Source organism: Manihot esculenta, chromosome 6 (genome assembly GCF_001659605.2).
Source record: "Manihot esculenta cultivar AM560-2 chromosome 6, M.esculenta_v8, whole genome shotgun sequence".
Lineage (NCBI taxonomy): Eukaryota > Viridiplantae > Streptophyta > Magnoliopsida > Malpighiales > Euphorbiaceae > Manihot > Manihot esculenta.
In genome coordinates, this window is record NC_035166.2 from 14,817,688 (window position 1) to 14,838,821 (window position 21,134).

The 21,134-nt window shown below is 40.0% G+C and overlaps 1 protein-coding gene across 1 annotated transcript; it reads left to right on the forward strand.

Moving 5' to 3' along the window:
• The first annotated feature begins 17,716 nt into the window (after window positions 1-17,716).
• On the forward strand, window positions 17,717-20,948 carry LOC110616863 (probable galactinol--sucrose galactosyltransferase 6). Its single transcript, XM_021759366.2, has 5 exons — window positions 17,717-17,982; window positions 18,078-19,421; window positions 19,537-19,746; window positions 19,841-19,975; window positions 20,061-20,948. Exons 2-5 carry the CDS (start codon window positions 18,115-18,117, stop codon window positions 20,707-20,709), a joined length of 2,301 nt encoding a protein of 766 aa, XP_021615058.1. The 5' UTR covers window positions 17,717-17,982; window positions 18,078-18,114; the 3' UTR covers window positions 20,710-20,948.
• Window positions 20,949-21,134: the final 186 nt, after the last annotated feature.

The following is a 21,134-nucleotide window of genomic DNA, read 5'->3' on the forward strand; positions in this document are numbered from 1 at the left end:
TTATGTTATTGGATTTTATGTCAGTTAGTATTAGAGCCAAAATGAGATAAATTCCGATTTATCTAAAGTTCGAGGGTTTTTTAGTTTTTCTTTCTTCTTCCTTGTTGATTTTGGTGAAGTTTCTTGTGTCCATGACTGCACCTTCTTAATTGTTGAATCATTACCTAATCTCTTTTGGAGGACAAATTTGAAATCTATAATAGAAAAAATAAAAAGAAAATTCCAAGAATTACTCTTGTTGGCCGAAATCTCCATTGTCGTATTTGTCTTGATGTTTGGCTGAAATTAGTGAGATCTTCTTTCTAAATTCCTATTGACCGAACACTTGAGATTTACTTCTTGATTTGTGTTTTGTTTCTTAACTTGGTTGAAATTTGTGATATGTTTCCTATTTATATTGTGTTATCTTTCTCCAGTGATGGCTAAAATTGATGAGAATTAATTTGAATTTTGAATTGGCACGAATTCAGATTGGGAGATAAAAGAAATTATACATATTTTTTAGAGTACACATTTAAGACAATTTCATATAAATTGATTTGGTATTAAATCCTTCTTTCAAGATCAGAAAATTCGAGCATAGTGCTGTTTGTTGAGTGAATTTTAATTTTCTGATTCTATTAGTGGAGTTTTGATACTTGCCTTTTAGAGTAGATAAAATAGATCCATATTTAATTTATTTTGAAGTGAATTAAATTCAAATTTTTTTGTCCAAATTCGTTTCCATTTAAATTGTAAGTTTCTGTTTTTTGTTTAAACTTGCTTTTGTTTCATTGATATTGCTAGAATATTGTTTGCTTATATTTATACTCTAGGTGATAATTTTCAAGTAGTACAAAATCTTATTCATATGTTACTTTAATTGTCAGTATCTTCTGTTAAGAATCGAACAATCATACAATCTAAAAATAAGCACGAAAAAAATTAATACAGATTTAATGTGGTTCACCAATTTGGCTACGTCCACGGCGGCTAGAGTTTTTTTATTTCTTTGTGAGTTTTTAGACATAATACACTAGGAGAATATTACATGTTTATATGTCCAGAAAAAATACAAAAAGATAAAATAGCCCTCACAAAAATTCACCTCGGGGGCAGAGCCCCCGAACCCTCACCTTCGGGTGAGGGCTCTCGCCCCCCACACTCCCGGCCAACTCAGCACAAAGTTGGATCCGCAACAATGGGACATGGTATACAATCTATAATATATTATTAGACTTCATATCTTAATATCTTCTTTCTAGTTTTTAGTTGCTTTCTTCTTTCTTTGAGTTTTCTTTTTTTTTTTTTTATTTAAACGCACCTTATAGTTAGTTGGTTGACCTTAAATTTTGAAGTGCATTTGAAGAATCAGCAAAAAAGTGATAATAATGCAAACAATTTAGTGCTTTTATTTCTACCACCATATTTGTAATACCCGGCTAGACTCCGGTATCGGAATTCCTACCGTCCGGTGGAATCTCGGATGTCGGAAGCCTCTAGTAGGGTAAAACCATGTTTTTATGAAATGTTTTAATGTATTTTATGTCTTAAGCGTGAAAGAAAATGAGTTTTTGCATGAAAATAGCATTGGAGGAAAACTCAGGTTCGGCCGCCGAACATGCATGCGTTGCGGGTGTGCTTTAGGCCCCCGAAAGCATAAGTGAGGAAAGTCCAGGTTCGGCCGCCGAACATGGCATGCATGCGGAGGCACATTCGGCCCCCGAACGTGGTCTGGCCAGCCACTATAAAAGGGTCCCTTAGCCGAAAACGGGCGAGCTTTTTCCCCATTTTCGGCCAAGGTGAGTCTCCGCCGCCCTTCACCCATCTTTGGTGTCTTTCCTCTAGATCTTTCAAGGTTTTCACTTGTTTTTACTTTATTTTGAAGATTTGAGCATTTGAGCAAGGTTTTTGGAGCTTGGAGGTTCAAGAACCCAATCCCTCCCAACTTCGAGTTTAGGTCGTCTCTCTCTCTATCTTCAAGAGGTAAGAGCCGATCTCAAGCTCATTGCATGTTTTAAGTAAGTTTTAAGTAGATCTTTGGAGTAGAATGCATGTTTAGGGTATGTTTATGTTTATGGGTATAAATGTGTGTTCTTGAACAATGTGGATGCTTGATGTGTTGTAGATGGGGTTTATGATGGTTTGAGGCCCCTAGGAACATGTATGCTTGTGTTTGTGTGTTGTAGAATAGGTTTGATGCATGTTGGAAAGGTTTGGAGGCGAAATGTGCATAGGGAGCCAAGTTTCTGCCCTTTGGCAAAAACCAGGTTCCGCAGCCGAAGGACTTTCGGCCGCCGAACATGGCTGGGAAGGCAGCCTTTCGGCTGCCGAAGCTTGACCCCGAAAGGAGACTTTCGTCTCTGTCTGGCAGTTTCGGCCGCCGAAGGTGCCGCCGAACATGCATGAGTTTCGTCTCTGTCTGGGAGTTTCGGCCGCCGAAGGTGCCGCCGAACCTGCCTGACTTTCGGCTCTGGAGGGACTTTCGGCCGCCGAACCTGCCGCCGAAAGTGCCCTGTCCAGGCCTCCTTTGCATGTTTTTGTATGGTTGTTTCTTGATGCTTTAGGGGGTTTTTGGGGAGTAGTTTATAGTTATGTTCAGGTATGTTTGGTCCCTCATTTGAGTCCACCTGTGTAGGTTCGGACCCGAGGAACCGAGGACCCCAGCAGTGAGTTCAGTTGCTTCGGTGTTGTCAGAGTCAGCCAGAGGTGAGTGGGACTAAACTTAATCTTTTAAATTAAATGTTTTATCATGTTTCATGCATCATGATTATGCTATAGGATGATTGCATTAGTTTCACGAATATGCCGCATTGCATCTATTGTTGTTGATGTGGGTGAATGTTGGATGACCCAATTAGTCCATGACAGGAAGACCAGGACCCCATTCTACGGCCTGGCACTATGTAAGGAAAGACCAGGACCCCATTCTACGGCCTGGCACGGTTATGGGACTCGAAGACCAGGAGCCCAGAGGAGGCCCTGGGGAAATGGTAAGTAATGTATGTTATGACAGGAAGACCAGGACCCCATGCTACGGCCTGGCACAATGTTAGCTTGGACTAATTGGTGACAAGTTCACCCAACCCTTATGTGAATTGTCTGTGTTATGATGCATTTCATTGGAGCATAGTGTTAATATGTTTTATAGTTCTGCTCACTGGGCTTTTAGCTCACCCCTCTCCCTTTACCCCCAGGCTTGCAGGTACAGGATAGAGCAGGAGTCTGGATAGAGTAAAGAAGTCATGTTTATGTAATAGCTAGCAATGGACATGATCAAATTGTAATGTAAAAGTACAGTATAGTTATGTAAGGATGTTTATGGATGTTAGAGGTGTGCTTGACCATAGATGGTTGTTGTAATACCCGGCTAGACTCCGGTATCGGAATTCCTACCGTCCGGTGGAATTTCAGATGTCGGAGACCTCTAGAAGGGTAAAACCATGTCTTCATGAAATGTTTTAATGTTTTTGATGATTTTTAAGTAAAGAGGAAATGAGTTTTTGAATAAAAACACCCTTGGAGGAAACTCAGGTTCGGCCGCCGAAACTCAAAGTTCGGCCGCCGAACATGCATGCACTTGGGGAGTGCTTTAAGCCCCCGAAGGCATAAGTGAGGAAAGTCCAGGTTCGGCCGCCGAACCTCAAGTTCGGCCGCCGAACATGGCATGCATGCGGAGGCACTTTCGGCCCCCGAACGTGGCCTGGCCAGCCACTATAAAAGGGTCCCTTAGCCGAAAACGGGCGAGCTTTTTCCCCATTTTCGGCCAAGATGAGTCCTTCCGCCATTCCTCACCATCTTTGAGTTCTTCCCTTCCAATCTTTCAAGTTTTTCACAAGCTTTTACTTTGTTTTGAAGATTTTCGAGTTTAAAGCAAGTTTTGGAGCTTTGAGGTTCAAGAACTCAAAATCTCCCACCTTCGAGTTTAGGACGTCTCTCTCTCGATCTTCAAGAGGTAAGAGCCGATCTTAAGCTCATTTTATGTTTAAAGTAAGTTTTATGCAAGATCTATGGGGTAGAATGCATGTTTAGCTCATAGTTAGGTTTTTGAGTTAATGTTATGTTTTGAGCAATGTATGTTGGATTTGTGTTGTTGTTGTGTGTTGTAGTTGGGGTTTAAGTTAGTTTGAAGCCCCTAGGAGCCAATGTATGTATATTTGCATGATTTGGATGAGTTATATGCATGTTGAGGGATTTGGGAGGCAAATGTGCATAAAGGAGCCAAGTTTCTGCCCTTTGGCAGAAACTAGGTTCGGCAGCCGAAGGAACTTTCGGCCGCCGAACATGGCTGGGGAGGCAGGCCTTTCGGCTGCCGAAGTTGCCCCCGAAAAGAGACTTTCGTCTCTGTCTGGGACTTTCGGCCGCCGAAGGTGCCGCCGAACTTGCCTGGGTTTCGGCTCTGGAGGGACTTTCGGCCGCCGAAGGTGCCGCCGAACCTGCCCTGTTCTGCCTTCCTTTACATGTTTTTGCATGATCGTTTGAGGTGTTTTAGGGGGTTTTTGGGGGATGTTTTCAGAGTAATGTTCTAGTTGTTTGGTCCCTCATTTGAGTCCGCCTGTGTAGGTTCGGACCCGAGGAACCGAGGACCCCAGCAGTGAGTTCAGCTGCTTCTGAGTCAGTAGAGCTTCAGCCAGAGGTGAGTGGAATGAATTTTATGCTTTAAATAAATAAATCAATTTTAGCATGATTCACGCATCATGAATGCCATGAGATATAATAGGATGCTTGCATTAGAATCACGAATATGTTGCATTGCATATTATGTTTGATGATGTGGATGAATGTTGAATGATCCTTTAGTCCCCATATGTTATGATGATGATGTTACGGCACGGAAGACCAGTGAGGCCCATTCTACGCCCCTGGCACCATGTAAGAGAAAGACCAGTGAGGCCCATTCTACGCTCCTGGCACAGTTGGTCCATGTTATGTTATGTTATGTAAGAGAAAGACCAGTGAGGCCCATTCTACGCCCCTGGCACAGTTGGACCATGTAGGGGGCTATTGGTGACAAATTCATCCTTGATGTGATTAGCTGTGATGTGATGCACTTCATGTTATCATGTGTTTTAAATGTTTTATTATTCTGCTCACTGGGCTCTTGTAGCTCACCCCTCTCCCTTAACCCCCAGGTTTGCAGGTACAGGGTAGACCAGGAGGTCAGCAAGAGTAAAGAAGTCTTGTGTATGTAATAGTTAGAATGTGGACATGACAAATTGTATAATGATGTATAGATATGTAATGTAACGATGTTGAGGTTAAAAGTGTGCTTGACCATAGTTATTGTAATCCCTTTTTGATACATGATCTTAATGTTTATGGATGTCCATGTTTAGCCAACTCAACTCTTGTTATGCCACCCATTGGGGGCATTGATGAGATCCCACAGAGGGGTCAAGTTTATGATTATGTATATGTTCAGTGTATGCACAGGTTGAGTTTGGCGTATGATAGAATGCATGAAAGAGAAGTTTTAAATTTTTATGTATGATGTTGATCATGTATGGGATTAAACAGGTTTTCAGGTTGTATGTTAGGCTTGCTACGGGTCCCGGCGGCCTTAAGTCGACCCGGATCCTAGCGCCGGTAGCGGTCCGATTTTTCGGGTCGTTACAGAATGGTATCAGAGCCCTAGGTTCATATGGTCGGACCTAGAGTGTCGGGCTCATAGATGTTATAGAAGGTCAAGCACAATAGGAAAGGTCATGTCCACTAGGATAGGATGTGGAGTCCTGTCTTACATGATGATGTGAATTGCCATGATTATATGCATGTGCATTAATGATAAGTGATGAGGGTTCATGTGTGCCCACATGAACCATATGATGCTAATATTTGCTTGTTATGTGCTGTTTTCAGAAAACAGGATGAGAGGAACTCGTCGATCTGCACGATTGACTGGAGTGCCACCTGAGGATGAGGGCATGAGTGCCCGTCCTCCTACATTGCCTAGGGCAATGTCAAGCAGGTCCAACAGGGACAGAACAGTAAGAGACCCTAGAAGGTCTTTGGATCTGGGTAGAAGCAGATCAGTCAGAGGAACAGTTCAGGGAGGAGCGTCAGAGGACATGGGGGACGATATGGATGTAGAGCAGAGAAGGGATGGCAGTTTGGGAGTTAGTATGTCAGAAGAGGGAATGGGAGAGTCCCAAGGAGGCACTCAGGCCTCGGGATTTGTTCAGCCACCCCACTACCCACACTTCTCACAAAATCCCGGGTATTCGATGGGAGGTACATCGGATTACCCTAGCTTCACCCCTTATCCCACACAGATGCCATACCCACCCTACTACCCACCATATTCACAATACCCAATGTATCCACCCCCACCTTACTATCCAAACCCTACCTCAGAAAATGTTGCACCACCTCCTCCACCTACAGAACCAGCAGCCCCTGTTACCCAACCTTCTAGACCTAGCTCAGCCAGTGGGAGCAAGGTCAAGATGACCGACTACATGAAGTTGGGTGCTCCCCAGTATGAAAAAGGGGATGACCCGTTTGTGTATCTGGAGAGGGTCAAGGTGATTACAGATGAGATTGGGGCTGATGATAGTAGAGCCATTCAGATGGCTGGGTTCACACTTAAGTGCAAGAAGGCACGAGAGTGGTTCAAGAATTATGTGAACCCGAGAGTGGACAGCATGTCTTGGGAAGAGTTTGCAAACGAGTTTGCAGGATGGGCTTTCCCAGATAGTTCAAGGGAGCTGAAGATGATAGAGTTTGAGCAGTTGAGGCAGACTGATGAGATGAGTGTAGAGGAGTTCACAGACAGATTCTTGGAGCTGTTGCCATTTGCAGGGCAAAATCTTGACACGGATCAGAAAAGGTCAAGGAGGTATATCATGAAACTCCACTCCAGATATTCCTCCTTGATCCAGTCAGCGGATAGGGAGAGCTTTCATGCCATAGTGGATATGGCTCGAAAAATGGAGGCCAGTGCCATCGTTCAGGGGACAGTTAAGCAGTCAGTGGCACAGCCTTCTGGTTCTAAGACCCCAGGCTCTTCTTCTTTTAGTGCAGCAGCTTCAGGCAGCAAGAGGTGGAGCAGTACCACCAAGAAGTCGAAGAAGAACAAGTTTTGGAACAAGGTCAAGTCTAGTCTGGGACTAGGTAGTGGCTCAAGCTCTGGCGCGGATAATGCAGTTTGTGCCAAGTGTGGCAGGCTACACAGGGGAGTTTGTCGGGCTGGGACAGCAGCCTGCTTCAGATGCGGGCAAGAGGGACACATGGCTCGGGAGTGTCCTAGGGCAGCTTTTGGAGCACAGTCTCAGCAGACAGCTTCTGGCAGTGTGGCTCAGCCAGCAGCTCCAGCCATGACTCAGGCCAGTGGCAGAGGCAGAGGGAGAGGGGCAGCCTCTTCTTCAGCGGGTTTCAGAGGTGAAGGTCCATCAGCTCCAGCACGGATCTTCACGATGACTCAGCAGGAGGCAGATGCATCTAACACCGTGGTGGCAGGTAACTTAGTCATTGGTTGTTCAGATGTGTATGCCTTGATGGACCCTGGTGCATCTCATTCTTTTATTGCTCCGAGAGCCGTCCAGAGGTTGGGGTTGATGATCTCTGAGTTAGAGTGTCCTCTCCGGGTCAGTGGACCCAAGTGTGATCCATCAGTGGCAGAGTCAGTCTGCCAATGTAGTCCTGTGTTTGTTGAGGGAAGATGCTTGTCCGCCGACCTGGTGGTTCTAGATTTGACAGATTTTGACGTCATTCTAGGGATGGACTGGCTATCTACCCATGGTGCTACCTTGGACTGCAGGGACAAGGTAGTCAGGTTCAGAGTTCAGGATGGGTCAGAGGTTGTCTTCAGGGGAGACAGGAGGGGTACACCTAGAGGTCTGATATCAGCTCTTCAGGCTCGTAGGTTGCTTAGGAAGGGATGTCAGGGGTATTTGGCTCATGTGAGAGAGCTTAGCAGTCAGGTTAGAGAGCCCGCCTCAGTGCCAGTGGTTAGAGAGTTTCTAGACGTCTTCCCAAACGAGCTGCCAGGTTTACCGCCTGCTAGGGAGATAGAGTTCGAGATAGAATTGATGCCTGGAACCCGACCGATCTCTATCCCTCCCTACAGGATGGCTCCAGCCGAGTTGAAAGAATTGAAAGAACAGTTGCAAGAGCTGGTAGACAAGGGCTTCATCCGACCGAGTACCTCACCCTGGGGTGCTCCAGTTTTGTTTGTCAGAAAGAAGGATGGATCCCTTAGACTTTGTATCGACTACAGGCAGTTGAACAAAGTCACTACCAAGAACAAGTACCCTTTGCCAAGGATCGACGATCTATTTGACCAGCTAGCCGGAGCAGGTTGTTTCTCCAAAATAGATCTGAGATCTGGGTACCATCAGCTGAGGATCAGAGATGAGGATGTGCCAAAGACAGCTTTCAGGACCAGATATGGGCATTTTGAGTTCCTTGTAATGCCGTTTGGGTTAACTAATGCCCCTGCAGCATTCATGGATCTCATGAACAGAGTGTTTAGTCAGTACCTGGATCACTTTGTTATTGTCTTCATAGATGATATCTTAGTGTATTCCAGGAATGCAGAGGAGCATGCCCATCATCTGCGGTTGGTCTTGCAGACCTTGAGGGAACATGGCTTGTATGCCAAGTTCTCTAAATGTGAGTTCTGGCTGAGGAGCATTTCGTTCTTGGGGCATGTAGTGTCAGAGAATGGGATAGAGGTAGACCCCAAGAAGACAGAAACTGTGGCTAACTGGCCTAGACCCACTTCAGTGACGGAGATCAGGAGTTTCTTGGGTTTGGCAGGTTACTACAGGAGGTTCATTCAGGACTTCTCAAAAATAGCAGCTCCTCTGACCAGACTAACCAGGAAGGATCAGAAGTTTCTGTGGACCGACCAGTGCGAAGAGAGTTTTGAAGAGCTTAAGAAGAGGTTGACTTCAGCACCAGTTTTAGCTCTGCCATCTAGTGATGAGGACTTTACAGTCTTTTGTGATGCGTCCCGTGTGGGACTGGGTTGTGTACTGATGCAGAATGAGAGGGTGATTGCTTATGCTTCTAGACAACTGAAGAAGCATGAGTTGAATTACCCCACACATGACCTTGAGATGGCAGCAGTAATCTTTGCGCTCAAGATGTGGAGGCACTACCTTTATGGGGTAAAATGTGAGATCTTCACAGATCATAAAAGCCTGCAGTACATCCTGAGTCAAAGAGATTTGAACTTGAGACAGAGGAGATGGGTAGAGCTGCTGAGTGACTACGATTGCAAGATTCAGTATCATCCGGGTAAGGCGAATGTCGTGGCAGACGCCCTAAGCCGGAAGTCACTAGGCAGTCTATCCCACATCACGGCAGAGAGGAGACCAGTGGTGAAGGAGTTTTACAAGCTCATTGATGAAGGTCTACAGTTGGAGATGTCTGGTACAGGTGCCTTGGTTGCTCAGATGAAAGTGACACCCGTGTTTCTGGAGCAGGTGGCTCAGAAACAGCATGAGGACCCAGAGTTAGTGAAGATTGCCAGGACTGTTCAGTCAGGCAAGGACAGTGAGTTCAGATTTGACAGTAAGGGGATCCTCCGCTATGGGAGTCGACTGTGTGTACCAGATGACATAGGGCTAAAAGGAGACATTATGAGAGAGGCTCATAATGCAAGATACAGCGTTCACCCGGAGCCACCAAGATGTATCAAGATTTGAAGAAGGTTTATTGGTGGCCAGCGATGAAGAAAGAAGTGGCACAGTTTGTGTCCGCCTGCGAAGTATGTCAGAGGGTGAAGCTGGAACACCAGAAGCCGGCTGGAATGCTTAACCCGCTACCTATTCCAGAGTGGAAATGGGAGAATATAGCTATGGACTTCGTAGTGGGGTTACCGGTGACGTCCAACAGATTGGACTCCATATGGGTGATTGTGGACAGACTCACCAAATCTGCTCACTTCATCCCTGTCAGGAGTGGCTATTCTGTGGATAAGTTGGCGCAGGTGTACGTTGATGAGATTGTCAGGCTGCATGGGGTTCCTGTTTCAATAGTGTCTGATAGAGGGCCCCAGTTCACCTCCAGGTTTTGGCGGAGTCTGCAGAATGCCATGGGTACTAGGTTGGATTTCAGCACTGCCTTCCACCCCCAGACTGACGGACAGTCAGAAAGGACCATCCAAACTATCGAGGATATGCTTAGAATGTGTGTGCTGGACTTTGGCGATTCTTGGCGGCAGCATCTACCTTTGGTGGAGTTTGCCTACAATAACAGCCATCATGCTAGCATCGGGATGGCTCCATATGAAGCTTTATATGGAAGGAAGTGCAGATCACCTGTTTGCTGGGAGGAAGTTGGAGAGAAGGCCTTGGCAGGGCCTGAGTTAGTAGAGATTACCAGCAGGGTGGTACCCATAATCAGAGAGAGAATCAAGACTGCTGCAAGCAGACAGAAGAGTTATGCAGACATCCGCAGAAGACAGGTAGAGTTCCAGGAGGGGGATCTGGTATTGCTCAAGGTGTCTCCAATGAAAGGAGTGGTTCGCTTTGGGAAGGAAAGGTAAACTAGCCCCACGATACATTGGACCCTTTGAAATCTTGCAAAAGATTGGGAATGTGTCGTACAAGCTAGATTTGCCTGCTTCAATGGCAAGAATCCATCCGGTTTTCCATGTTTCAATGTTGAGGAAATTTGTGTCAGATCCGGGCAAGGTTCTTAGTGAGCCTGATGTGGAGATCCAAGAGGATCTCACCTATGTTGAGCAGCCAGTACGGATCATAGACACCCAGATCAGGAAGCTGAGAAACAAGGAAATCCCGATGGTGAAAGTCCTTTGGAACCACCACAATATGGAAGAATGCACTTGGGAGACATGGGAGTCTATGCTCCGGCAATATCCTCATCTCTTTTAAGGTTAGTCTCTATGTGTTTTTATGTTGTATGCCTTGCATGTGCTAGTTGAGGAACATTCGGGGACGAATGTTCTTAAGGGGGGGAGAATGTAATACCCGGCTAGACTCCGGTATCGGAATTCCTACCGTCCGGTGGAATTTCAGATGTCGGAGACCTCTAGAAGGGTAAAACCATGTCTTCATGAAATGTTTTAATGTTTTTGATGATTTTTAAGTAAAGAGGAAATGAGTTTTTGAATAAAAACACCCTTGGAGGAAACTCAGGTTCGGCCGCCGAAACTCAAAGTTCGGCCGCCGAACATGCATGCACTTGGGGAGTGCTTTAAGCCCCCGAAGGCATAAGTGAGGAAAGTCCAGGTTCGACCGCCGAACCTCAAGTTCGGCCGCCGAACATGGCATGCATGCGGAGGCACTTTCGGCCCCCGAACGTGGCCTGGCCAGCCACTATAAAAGGGTCCCTTAGCCGAAAACGGGCGAGCTTTTTCCCCATTTTCGGCCAAGATGAGTCCTTCCGCCATTCCTCACCATCTTTGAGTTCTTCCCTTCCAATCTTTCAAGTTTTTCACAAGCTTTTACTTTGTTTTGAAGATTTTCGAGTTTAAAGCAAGTTTTGGAGCTTTGAGGTTCAAGAACTCAAAATCTCCCACCTTCGAGTTTAGGACGTCTCTCTCTCGATCTTCAAGAGGTAAGAGCCGATCTTAAGCTCATTTTATGTTTAAAGTAAGTTTTATGCAAGATCTATGGGGTAGAATGCATGTTTAGCTCATAGTTAGGTTTTTGAGTTAATGTTATGTTTTGAGCAATGTATGTTGGATTTGTGTTGTTGTTGTGTGTTGTAGTTGGGGTTTAAGTTAGTTTGAAGCCCCTAGGAGCCAATGTATGTATATTTGCATGATTTGGATGAGTTATATGCATGTTGAGGGATTTGGGAGGCAAATGTGCATAAAGGAGCCAAGTTTCTGCCCTTTGGCAGAAACTAGGTTCGGCAGCCGAAGGAACTTTCGGCTGCCGAACATGGCTGGGGAGGCAGGCCTTTCGGCTGCCGAAGTTGCCCCCGAAAAGAGACTTTCGTCTCTGTCTGGGACTTTCGGCCGCCGAAGGTGCCGCCGAACTTGCCTGGGTTTCGGCTCTGGAGGGACTTTCGGCCGCCGAAGGTGCCGCCGAACCTGCCCTGTTCTGCCTTCCTTTACATGTTTTTGCATGATCGTTTGAGGTGTTTTAGGGGGTTTTTGGGGGATGTTTTCAGAGTAATGTTCTAGTTGTTTGGTCCCTCATTTGAGTCCGCCTGTGTAGGTTCGGACCCGAGGAACCGAGGACCCCAGCAGTGAGTTCAGCTGCTTCTGAGTCAGTAGAGCTTCAGCCAGAGGTGAGTGGAATGACTTTTATGCTTTAAATAAATAAATCAGTTTTAGCATGATTCACGCATCATGAATGCCATGAGATATAATAGGATGCTTGCATTAGAATCACGAATATGTTGCATTGCATATTATGTTTGATGATGTGGATGAATGTTGAATGATCCTTTAGTCCCCATATGTTATGATGATGATGTTACGGCACGGAAGACCAGTGAGGCCCATTCTACGCCCCTGGCACCATGTAAGAGAAAGACCAGTGAGGCCCATTCTACGCCCCTGGCACAGTTGGTCCATGTTATGTTATGTTATGTAAGAGAAAGACCAGTGAGGCCCATTCTACGCCCCTGGCACAGTTGGACCATGTAGGGGGCTATTGGTGACAAATTCATCCTTGATGTGATTAGCTGTGATGTGATGCACTTCATGTTATCATGTGTTTTAAATGTTTTATTATTCTGCTCACTGGGCTCTTGTAGCTCACCCCTCTCCCTTAACCCCCAGGTTTGCAGGTACAGGGTAGACCAGGAGGTCAGCAAGAGTAAAGAAGTCTTGTGTATGTAATAGTTAGAATGTGGACATGACAAATTGTATAATGATGTATAGATATGTAATGTAACGATGTTGAGGTTAAAAGTGTGCTTGACCATAGTTATTGCAATCCCTTTTTGATACATGATCTTAATGTTTATGGATGTCCATGTTTAGCCAACTCAACTCTTGTTATGCCACCCATTGGGGGCATTGATGAGATCCCACAGAGGGGTCAAGTTTATGATTATGTATATGTTCAGTGTATGCACAGGTTGAGTTTGGCGTATGATAGAATGCATGAAAGAGAAGTTTTAAATTTTTATATATGATGTTGATCATGTATGGGATTAAACAGGTTTTCAGGTTGTATGTTAGGCTTGCTACGGGTCCCGGCGGCCTTAAGTCGACCCGGATCCTAGCGCCGGTAGCGGTCCGATTTTTCGGGTCGTTACAGTTGTTATCCCTTTTATTACATGATCTTAGAGAGTTTTTATGATGATTTTTGTAAACCAACTCAACATATGCTATGCCACCCATTGGGGGCACTCATGAGATCCCACTGAGGGATCAATGTTATGTTTATGTTATGTATGATGTTTATGCACAGGTTGAGTTTGGTTGATGTATATGGAAAGAAAAGTTTTAATTTTTATGTATATTGTTGATCATGTAAGGGATTAAACAGGTTCACAGGATGCATGTTAGGCTTGCTACGGGTCCCGGCGGCCTTAAGTCGACCCGGATCCTAGCGCCGGTAGCGGTCCGATTTTCGGGTCGTTACAATATTTGTGAGTCTCTTTGTTCTTGGTTGATTTAAGATAGGATGAGTAAAGACAAGAATATAGTGGAAAATACTGATAAAAGTGAATCAAACATGGCTAATAATTATAAGTTCTTTAAGAAGTCAGTCGGTGGTGAGTTTCAAAGGCTCTATAGGACTTTTGAGAGGATGACTAAAGTTATGGAAAGTTTGAAAGTTTTATAGGCTTCCACTTCTACAAGAATGCCTCAAAGAACTCTTAATTCCAATAGGTCTCAGGTTTGAGATGAAAAGTTGATGCACCAGAGATTCATCCCTTCACACTATTATAGGGATTTGAACAACAGGTTGGCAAAACTAGTATAAGGAAGAAAGATGGAGAAAGAAAATTAGAAAGAAGAGGCTAAAGTTTCAATCTCAACTTCCATGGAGATTGAAATTGAAGAGGAAGTTATAATACATGAAGTTAATGTAGTTGTTGTTGAAAATTCCATCAATGAGCTTATACAAAAGGTTGTGGATATGGTAAGGACATGATTGATGAAATTGATGAGGCAAATGGGGATGTTTTGGAAGTTATAGAGGATAATAGGTTACATCTATAGGATCTTTCTATGACAAACATTGTTATGTCTACTTTATTTGTTTTTAATGTGCAGGTTAATGAAAACATCCATGACGAAAGTTTCATGCTATTTTCACCTATTTAAGAGGAGGTCTTTGAAGATAAATTGATTCTTAAAACTTCCATTCCTGATATGACTATGAGAAAGATTTGAGGATGAATTTTTTTTAAAGAAGGGAATGATTAGAATACAATATGACAAATTTTCAATAATGATGTGGAACATACTTATATCATTCCAATGGGTCTAAAATGAGTTCAAAATCATATTTATATGATCCAAATACACTTGGGGCGTGCTTCAATTCATATGGGACAAATTTGATCCAACACTTGCAATTATGAGTTTAGGAAGCCTAATCAAACTTATAGGCCAAAATGAAGACTAAATTGAATATCTATAAAGGTTTTTGTGAAGATTAATTTTTGTTATGATGAAATTGCTATATTTTATTAATTAAACACTTATTTTATTTTGCCTTTGTTTGGGTTTGTATTCTAATCATAATTTATTTTCTAAGTTTTAGAGTGTTGAGTCATGTTTTGGGCTTATATTTTGCCACTTATGAGTTTGATGTAGTATTTTAGTGTGCGATTTGTCTTGAGTCTTGTGTGTGGTTCGGTCAAGACTAAGAGAGTGAGAGTTTTATTTTTTTTCTTCTTACTATATAAGAATAAGGAACACTTATAAAAGAGAACTTTGAAATCAAAATTTTTAAAATTATTTTTCATGTTTTTGGTGTGTATTGCTTTGAGTGAGAGTGAAAATTTATTTTTATAAATTGCATCAAGAATCTTGATTGATTTATCAATTATTTACATTTGTCGGATTTTCATTTAGATTCCTCTATTATTGATGTTTTAATTTTTCTAATTGTGGGTGCCACAGGACGTAAATTTATCAAATTTTTAGATTTTATATTTATTTATGTGTATAAATTTGAAAATTGTGTCATAGGTTGACGTTGCTGTTTATATTTAAATTCAACTTAAAAAAAATTTATTATATAATTTAAAATAAAATTTATGAAAGAACAGCTAAAATTATTGAATTTTTTAGAAAAAATTATTATTTTATGCTTCTAATTTAAAAAATTATTAATTTAAAAAACATAAAAAGAAATTTTAACGTTTTTCAAAAAAATCTTAATATCCATTTAAAATTTATATTATTACAATAAAACAGTAAATCTAATTGTTGTTAATTATTTTAATTTTAATTTTTATTTAAATTATGCTGTATAAGTTTTAAATTCTTATCACATTTATAATTCTTTTAATTAAATTTTTATTATAATTTAAACTTTTATTTTTAAAATTTTAAAAATAAAATATTGAATTTCTATAACCTAATTCCGTTTTAAACAACACTTAAAATCTAAAAAATATAACATTTATTATTAAATTAAGTAATTTTATAATATTTTTAAAATTAAAATTTTAATTTAATAAATCTAAAATAAAATATAATTTTATAATCTATATACAAAGAGTAAAAAAAGGAATGATATAATGGTTAAAAATATCATAATACTTTTTAATTATTTACAATTTACAATTTTATTTAAATCTTAAATTTATTGATATATTTTATTGTTTAAATAAATTTTATAGTTAGCTTAAAAAAATAACAAATTTAGAGATATGTATAATTATAACAATATTAAATTTTAAGATATGAACTATTAATTAGAATAATATATTTAAATAGTAAATAATATAAAAAAGTATTATAAGAAATAAATCTTAAAATAATAAATTTTCAATTTTATATTAAAATAAAAATTTTAAATTTTATTAATTTATAAAAATTTTTGAAATAAAATATTTTTTTAAATAGATAAAATCTTGACGATCTTATAAAATGAATTGATAATTTAAAGATTATTTAATTTCATTATTTTAACTTTTTAGTTATTCATAATTATATTTAAATTTTAAAGTGAGATTATAATTTTATAAAATAAACTAATTATAAAGTTATCTGAAAATCTCAAGTTTTAAAATATATATTCTATACTATATATAAAAATATAAAAAATGTGAAAATAATGAAAATATTAAAAACTATTTATAAAATTATTTAATAATTATAAAGTAATATTTTAATTTAATTAGCTAAAAAAATTAATACTTTATTATTATTAAAATTTCTTTAATCCAATTGATTAAATAAATTTTTTAATTTATAATTATAATTGGTTAAACACTACCTAATTAATTTTACTATAGTTTTAAACAATTAAAGAAAAATATTTGACTAAAATTTTTTAATTGTGCAAATTAAAAAAATATATTTAGTATCAATCAATAACTTTTAATAATGAAAAATTTAGACAATAAATTATATTTGTAAATAAATTGATATTCAATTGTTAGTATTATTATATATTATCAAATAAAAACTTAATATTATTTTAATAACAATTCTAATTTATACTAAGAATCCTGTTATAGTTTAAATTTAAAATAATTTTAGTATCTAAATCTAATAAATAATACTAATTAATTTAAATTATTGACATTTAATATAAAACTAACAAAATTATATATAAGAGACAGATGGTAAAAAAATAAAATTGTTAGAATTACCATAATAATTTAAAATTATTATAATAAAATTAATTTTAATTATAAATTAATACAAATTTTATTATTTATGGTTCATAAAAATTTTAGTAATATTAAATATTAGGACAAGAATTATTAGAATGGCACATGTAAATATTAAATAATAAATTCTTAATTTAATATATTCAAATTTAATTAATTGATAAGAGTTATTGAGATAATTTTTTTTATAATAAATAATTTTTTAAAAAGAAGATGAACTGATAATTCAATCATTATTTTTTTAATTATTTACAAATTTACTTAAATTTTAAAATTAATTATAATTTTATTAAATAAATTAATTATAAAATTATTAAAAAATCTCAAATTTTAAAATCCATAATTTTTGCTATATTATCTATAGAGTTTAAATGATTTGGGAATATAAAAAATATTAAGAATAGTCATACACTCATTTGATAATTATAAAATTATTTTTTACTTTAATTAGTTAAAAAATAATATAATATCTATTAGTATATAAATTTCTTTATTTTAATTTATTAAATTGAATTCTAATTTCTCTTTTTCTTTTAAATGTATAAACTAAAATAATTATTTTTTGTGATATATTCTTCGCTAAAAAAGTATTTTTCAGTAATAATAAATCTATTATTATTATCATTTGTTTCTAAAAGAGCGGAGAATGAAATTTTGTAATTGCTTTTAGAGGATGGACTGTGAGGGTTATGAAGTGAATCATTGAAACACTATTAATTTGACTTTGAAATTATGAAATACTTTAGATTTGAGATTCGTAACGTTAAAAAGAAAAGAAATCACCGCACCTGAAGCCACGTGGGATGATCATGACGGACTAACCATTTGTATCGTTTCTTAGTTGAATTACTCACCAAACGTCAAAAGACATTACGTGGACACAAATCCCTACAAACAAAACAATTATTGCTAAACTTTGTACCAGAAAAACCTAATTGGAACGTTTGCATTATCCAACAGTGGAATGGAATGGTCCCACGTGTCAAGGTTAATTTCTCTATTATTTCGGAAAAAACGTGATTTTCTCAGTCGTATTAGCTGCGCGAATGAGATTGAGAAGAACACAGACTTACTGAGACACACAAGAAATGATTTCAATTTCTTGTTACATTAACAATCCTTAATCCCCCATTATAAATATCAACCATTTACCTTCAATGCGAATGCAATCATCTTTTGGGTTCTCTTCTCAAGAGCAACCAGGAAATTCTCTGTTTTTCCTTCTATACTTATACCTGTTTGGATTACAAGAAAATCTGAGTTATTAAGGTAGTTTAGTAGCCCTTTGAGTTACTAATAACGACCCATTTGTGTATGTTTTGTTTTTGTATTGAAAATGTATGTGAATTTGTGTATGATTGCAGAGAAGCATCCGAGTGACTACTGTTAGAAAGTTACACAATGACGATTAAACCGGCAGTTCGGATATCTGACCGGAAACTAATAGTGAAGGATCGTACGATCGTGAGCGGAGTACCGGACAATGTGGTATCGACGTCTGGTTCCTCGTCCAGTCCGGTGGAAGGGGTATTTCTTGGAGCAGTTTTCAACGAAGAAAACAGCCGGCAAGTGGTGTCTTTGGGGACTTTACGGGAAGTCCGGTTCATGGCCTGTTTCCGTTTCAAGCTGTACTGGATGGCCCAGAAAATGGGAGATCACGGGAGGGATATTCCTCTCGAGACGCAATTTTTGCTGGTCGAGACTAAGGATGGTTCCCAACTCGAATCCGACGACGGAAATGAAGAGAATCAGATAATTTACACGGTTTTTCTTCCTTTGATTGAAGGATGTTTTAGAGCTTGTTTGCAGGGGAACATGAACGATGAGCTCGAGCTTTGTTTGGAAAGTGGTGACTCTGAAACCAAAGCGGCGTCGTTTTCTCACTCTCTGTTCATTCACGCTGGTACAGATCCCTTTGGTACGATCACTGATGCTATAAGACAGGTGAAGTTACATTTAAAAACTTTCCGTCAACGGCACGAGAAAAAATTGCCGGGGATCGTCGACTATTTCGGGTGGTGCACTTGGGATGCATTTTACCACGAAGTTACCCAAGAAGGAGTGGAGGCTGGGCTCGATAGTTTGGCTGCCGGTGGGACACCTCCAAAGTTTGTGATCATCGACGATGGGTGGCAATCAGTTGGTAGTGACCCACCGGAGGAAACCGACGAGAACAAACAGCAACAGTTGCCCAGATTGACTGGGATCAAAGAAAATTCGAAGTTCCAAAACAAAGATGACCCAGTGGTTGGGATAAAGAATATAGTAAACAGAGCAAAACAGAAGCACGGGTTGAAATACGTATACGTATGGCACGCTATTATCGGATACTGGGGTGGGGTCCGACCGGGAGTGAAGGAAATGGAGGAATACGGGTCGTTGATGAAGTATCCGATGATTTCAAGGGGAGTACTGGAAAATGATCCAACATGGAAGACTGATATAATGAAGGTGCAGGGATTGGGGTTGATGAATCCTAAGAGTGTTCACAAATTCTACAATGAATTGCATAGTTATCTGGCTTCTGCGGGCATAGATGGGGTTAAGGTGGACGTGCAGTGCATATTGGAGACACTGGGCGGCGGTTTGGGCGGAAGGGTGGAGTTGACTCGGCAGTATCATCAGGCTCTTGATGCTTCCGTAGCTAGGAACTTCCCTGATAATGGCTGCATTGCTTGTATGAGTCATAATACTGATGCATTGTATTGGTGAGTTTTCCTTTTATTCTTTTTTTTTTCTTTCTTCTTTTTTGTTTAATGATTGAAGAATGAAGAATTTTAATGGGGTGTTATTAATCTGATGTGATTTGGGTAAATGGAACAGCTCGAAACAAACGGCTGTGGTGAGAGCATCAGATGATTTCTTCCCCCGGGAGCCAGTCTCACACACGATCCACATAGCAGCAGTGGCATACAACAGTGTTTTTCTTGGAGAAATCATGCAGCCTGATTGGGATATGTTCCACTCCCTCCATCCAGCTGCTGAATATCACGCATCTGCCAGGGCCATCAGCGGTGGCACTGTCTATGTGAGGTATTAACTTCGATTGGGGTTGGAATTCACTATTCTTTTCACTTCTCATTACTATTTTGTTTTGCTAAATGTTATGAACCTTTTTTGTGACTAGTGATGAGCCTGGGAAGCACGATTTTAAGGTACTAAAGAAGCTGGTCCTGCCTGATGGGTCTGTTCTTCGTGCCCGTTTGCCTGGCCGTCCTACTCGTGACTGTTTGTTCTCTGATCCCTCACGAGATTGTGTTAGGTAAGACTTTAGGACATCTCCTGCCTTCAGGGTCCTAAAAATTATGATCTGTGCAGTTTCTTAATAGAATCTTCTTCTGTTGCAGCTTGTTGAAGATATGGAACATGAACAAATACACAGGAGTTCTAGGAGTTTACAATTGCCAAGGTGCAGCCTGGAACAGTGTTGAAAGGAAGAATACTTTCCATGAAACCATCTCTGGTGCTTTAACAGGAGCCATCAAGGGCCGTGATGTCCATCTCATTGCTGAAGCAGCCACAGATTCTGAATGGAACGGTGACTGTGCTGTCTACCTCCACCGGACTAGTGAAGTTACCATTCTCCCTTATAATTCAGCATTGCCAGTGTCACTCGAAGTCCTTGGGCATGACATGTTCACTGTGACACCCATCAAGGTTTTAGCACCTGAGTTTAGCTTCGCACCTTTTGGGCTCATTGACATGTACAACGCTGGTGGAGCCATCGAGGGGCTCAAGTATGAACTGAAAGGAGGAGCAAGACTATCAGAGCTTGATGAAAACATTGGCGTGAGTGACGCAAGGGTGGGTAAAATTTGCATGGATGTTAAAGGGTGTGGCAAGTTTGGTGCTTATTCATCTGCTAGACCAAGGAGGTGCATTGTGGACTCCAATGTGGTTGAGTTTGTGTATGATTCTTCTGCTGGATTGGTTACTTTTGGCTTGGATAGCTTGCCTGAGGAGGGTAAACTTCATGCTGTTGAGGTTGAGTTGTAGATTATTGTATTATTATTATGTTAGGTAGATCATGGAGGGTTGGATGTGGGGAGATGCTTGGCAATTTGGGGATTATTATGGAATAATTACCATTCCCCCTTTCAATTTTCCTTTCTCTTATTTGCCTAAGAGTTCATGTAATGTATTATGTATTAGTGGAAGGGCATTATCCAATAAAGTTTCTTTTGTGGACTAGTTATAAATTACTGTATTTGTATTATAATCATTTGGGTTTACCATTCTGTGCCTCTGTTATCAAGTCATTAAAGCAACTGGAATCATCAACACTTAACACTATCAACATTTTATGATGACTTCCTATTTAGATTGATCAAGTGAAACAAGAACATTTTAGAAGAGAGCTAAAATTGCCTTCTCTTCACATTTTTGCTTCTAAACATCCTTTTCAGTATTCACAGTTTTGT

What these genes read in the sequence shown, in the direction of transcription:
- LOC110616863 (XM_021759366.2), top strand. Translation starts at nt 18,115, where the DNA reads ATGACGATTAAACCGGCAGTTCGGATATCTGACCGGAAACTAATAGTG. An exon ending in AATACTGATGCATTGTATTG is followed by an intron (nt 19,422 to 19,536) that starts GTGAGTTTTCCT and finishes TAAATGGAACAG; the next exon opens with CTCGAAACAAACGGCTGTGG. An exon ending in GGTGGCACTGTCTATGTGAG is followed by an intron (nt 19,747 to 19,840) that starts GTATTAACTTCG and finishes TTTTGTGACTAG; the next exon opens with TGATGAGCCTGGGAAGCACG.